Here is a 4,128-nt window from a genome sequence, read left to right as displayed (position 1 = left end):
CGACGCTGGAGAAGTGGAGATGATGAAGCAAGAAATGATCGACTCCGATCCGAGAAGTCGCGGAAACGGAGCTGAGTGACGGCGGAGATGATGACGCCAACTCGCCGAGGATGAACGACGCCGACTCGCCGAGGATGAACGACGCCGACTCGCCGAGGATGAACGACGCCGACTCGCCGAGGATGAACGACGCCGACTCGCCGAGGATGAACGACGCCGACTCGCCGAGGATGAACGACGCCGACTCGCCGAGGATGAACGACGCCGACTCGCCGAGGATGAACGACGCCGACTCGCCGAGGATGAACGACGCCGACTCGCCGAGGATGAACGACGCCGACTCGCCGAGGATGAACGACGCCGACTCGCCGAGGATGAACGACGCCGACTCGCCGAGGATGAACGACGCCGACTCGCCGAGGATGAACGACGCCGACTCGCCGAGGATGAACGACGCCGACTCGCCGAGGATGAACGACGCCGACTCGCCGAGGATGAACGACGCCGACTCGCCGAGGATGAACGACGCCGACTCGCCGAGGATGAACGACGCCGACTCGCCGAGGATGAACGACGCCGACTCGCCGAGGATGAACGACGCCGACTCGCCGAGGATGAACGACGCCGACTCGCCGAGGATGAACGACGCCGACTCGCCGAGGATGAACGACGCCGACTCGCCGAGGATGAACGACGCCGACTCGCCGAGGATGAACGACGCCGACTCGCCGAGGATGAACGACGCCGACTCGCCGAGGATGAACGACGCCGACGCTGGAGAAGTGGAGATGATGACGGAAGAGATGATCGGCTCCGATCCGAGAAGCCGTCGCCGCTTGAGAGAGATGAAGATCTCCGAGATTTCAGGAAAAAAAAATGTAATTAGAAAATAAAAGAAGGGGTACTATGATAAATGAAACTTTTAATGAAACCTAGTTTTGTGATTTTGGATCTTGAATGCTATTTTTGAGACAGAAACTTGGATTGGTGTCATTTTGGGCATTTTCTCTTTTAATTTTTTTAACTATTGATTTTTATGCCTATTATACCATTAAGCCATTTGTTATCGAAAAACTTCATTAACAAAAAAATATTGTTTTCAACTTAGCCAAAATAATTATTTTTTTTCCAAATTGGCCATAAATGAGACTTAGTTTTTCAACGTTACATGAATTAGTAAACAAATTTGTTGATATATTTATTTTATTTATGGCCAAATTTTACCTGATTTTGTACAGTTTTAATTATGTTTCCACAAATTTTCCACAAATTCTTTTATTTATAGCGAAAGATTTATGTAATAATGGTCTATTTAATTAATGTCCAATATATTTGTTTATTTCGTATGCCAATTTTCTAATATTACTTATTTTTATTTTTTGATATGATCATTTAAATATACTTTTGTCTCTAAGAATTTATTTTATTTTATGTGATTTTAGAAACTTAGAACTTTTTAAACATTCGAGATAATCAAATATTTATTGAAAATATGAACATACATTAGTTTTATTAGATCATCTCCAATGGTCCCTCATTTTGAGGGAAAACATCAAAAAATGTAGAAAAACCTTCTCCAATTGTGCATCATTTTGAGAAAAAAAAATGAATTTGTGAATAATGTTCCTTCATATTTGATGTTTTACTGTTCACAAACTCATTTTTCCCTCAAAATGATGCACCATTGAAGAAAATTTTCTCTCATTTTTTATGATTTCCTTCAAAATGAATAAGCTTTTTATTTATAATTTTTTCTTAAACTTTTATATAATTCTGTTTTATATTTAAAAAGATTCAACATTTATGTTTTATTCGTTAAAGAAATTATTAATACTTTAGTAAATAATATATAAATTTGTTTTATAAGTATTTTGGAATTAATAATAAATTATATTTTCTGAAGGGAAAAATGAGGAAAACCATTAGAGCAAAATGCAAATTCATTTTGAGTTTTCTTCATTTTGAAAGAAAAGCAGTATGTCAATAAAGATAAAAGACAATGAATAGAGTATAAGCAAGTGATGAGAAGTGATTCGTACCTCTTGAGTTTACTTCATTTTGAGAGAAAAATGATGTAAACCATTGGAGATGCCTTACTCTTTCTCAGCCTAACTCATTTGACATTTTTGTAAAACAAAGGAAAGTTTAAATATATGAATGAAAATTTATTAACCGTTTATAAAAGAACACACATAGCTTTTTATATTACTATACTAGTTTTTTGGTCCATGCTATGGGCAAATTATATATTATAATTTTTCTTTAATTATTTAATCATTATATATTTTAAGAGTTCAACATAATTTGGAGCTTCTAAACCAAAATTGTCTAAAACATTAAAGTATATGAAGATAGATAATATTTTTTGTTTATATTGTTATCTTCCCTACAAAAAAATGTCTATTCTTAGCGTAAGAAAACAGCTATCATATGCTATTGTTAGCGTTATTGAAACCGCTATGTCTGCCCCAGCTATTTTAGGTCCCCCCCTATATTATAGCATTTTTTACAATGGTATTATATGTACAATGCTATTATATCGGAGACATATAATAGCGTTGTTTATAGCTTGTTATGGTTTGTCAAACTTTATGATAGCTTTTGTTTTGAACGTTATCATATGTTCTGTTATAGTGATGTATCAATGCTATATCTACTATCGGTTTTGTGCTATTAGAACTTGTTCATAGAAATATGTTTTGTTGCGAATTATATTTAAATAAAAAAAATATTCAATTTATATTTCATTAATAAACCAAAATGTACTTATATCAGTACCACAAACATGTCTACATTTTCATCAAATCTTACACAAACATCATTACAAAATCAGAACTAAATATAAAGGTACTAGAAAACATGGGAACTAAATAAAAACCTTGCTCCTAAATAAAATCTTTTTGGCCTTAGCCTGTATCTCACACAGAGAGAGTAGGGGATGCCCCTTAATAATCTCCCAAGCTGGTGTTCCAAGAACCTGTAAAAAACAATCAAATGGGTTCAGATGTTTGAGCTTTTGAATTAAGAATGGATCATACGTTCACTTCATAGCCTTTAAGTTTAAGACATGTATACTTACTTCTTCTTTATAATATACAAGTTAAGGAATATAAGAACATTTCAGAAATGTCTCACCTTAAGGTTTTCTGCAGTTAGAACTTTGTCGTCTACGGTGGTATAAGGCGATATAGGTATTATACTGCCTACCACTGCTGAGATCATGCCGCAATACATAAATTCCGTTGGTGTATGCATCTGTCTGCAAATTCAGACACAAATCTATAGTTAGCTGAAATTTACCAAACGAAAACGAGAGAAGATCCGGTCATCTTGCTGAGGGACTGTCAAATGTTAGATCATAAGAAAGTGTGCTTCTCGTGAGAGCTTCTCAACTTCATTTAGTACCAACCCTAGGTCTGAAGAACAACGGTATCAGTACACGAATATGAGTTAATGAAAAGAGTGAAATGTTAACATTACCTCTAGAAAAGTCTTACTAGAGAATCACTTCACCATCTTCTCCAGGTGCTCGTTCTATACTCGAACCATCATAAGAAATCACGTTACACAAACCAGGGAGAAAAAGACAGTAGAAAACCATATAATAGAAGGAGCAAAAGACAGTAGAAAACCATAGAATAGAAGGTACTTCCTTGCCAACTTCTTCACCCAAGTAGGCATAGTTTCTGATAGAAGCATGCTTTCTTTGCACGAGCTATGATGTCTTGTCCTTGCAGTGCATGAACCAACACAGCCCTTTTCAGACAACACAAAGCAGTATGTCAATAAAGATAAAAGACAATGAATAGAGTATAAGCAAGTGATGAGAAGTGATTCGTACCTCTTGAGTTTACTTCATTTTGAGAGAAAAATGATGTAAACCATTGGAGATGCCTTACTCTTTCTCAGCCTAACTCATTTGACATTTTTGTAAAACAAAGGAAAGTTTAAATATATGAATGAAAATTTATTAACCGTTTATAAAAGAACACACATAGCTTTTTATATTACTATACTAGTTTTTTGGTCCATGCTATGGGCAAATTATATATTATAATTTTTCTTTAATTATTTAATCATTATATATTTTAAGAGTTCAACATAATTTGGAGCTTCTAAACCAAAATT

At 36.0% G+C, this 4,128-nt stretch overlaps 1 protein-coding gene across 1 annotated transcript; it reads left to right on the top strand.

Moving 5' to 3' along the window:
• Positions 1-110: 110 nt before the first annotated feature.
• LOC106302604 (serine-aspartate repeat-containing protein C-like) lies at positions 111-893 on the top strand. Its single transcript, XM_013739073.1, has one exon. The coding sequence runs from the start codon at positions 111-113 to the stop codon at positions 891-893; it is 783 nt and encodes a 260-aa protein (XP_013594527.1).
• The last annotated feature ends 3,235 nt before the right edge of the window (positions 894-4,128 follow it).

This window comes from Brassica oleracea, chromosome C7 (assembly GCF_000695525.1).
Source record: "Brassica oleracea var. oleracea cultivar TO1000 chromosome C7, BOL, whole genome shotgun sequence".
NCBI lineage: Eukaryota > Viridiplantae > Streptophyta > Magnoliopsida > Brassicales > Brassicaceae > Brassica > Brassica oleracea.
The sequence above is the reverse complement of the archived record's forward strand: the minus strand, read 5'-3'. Positions and strand labels throughout refer to the sequence as shown.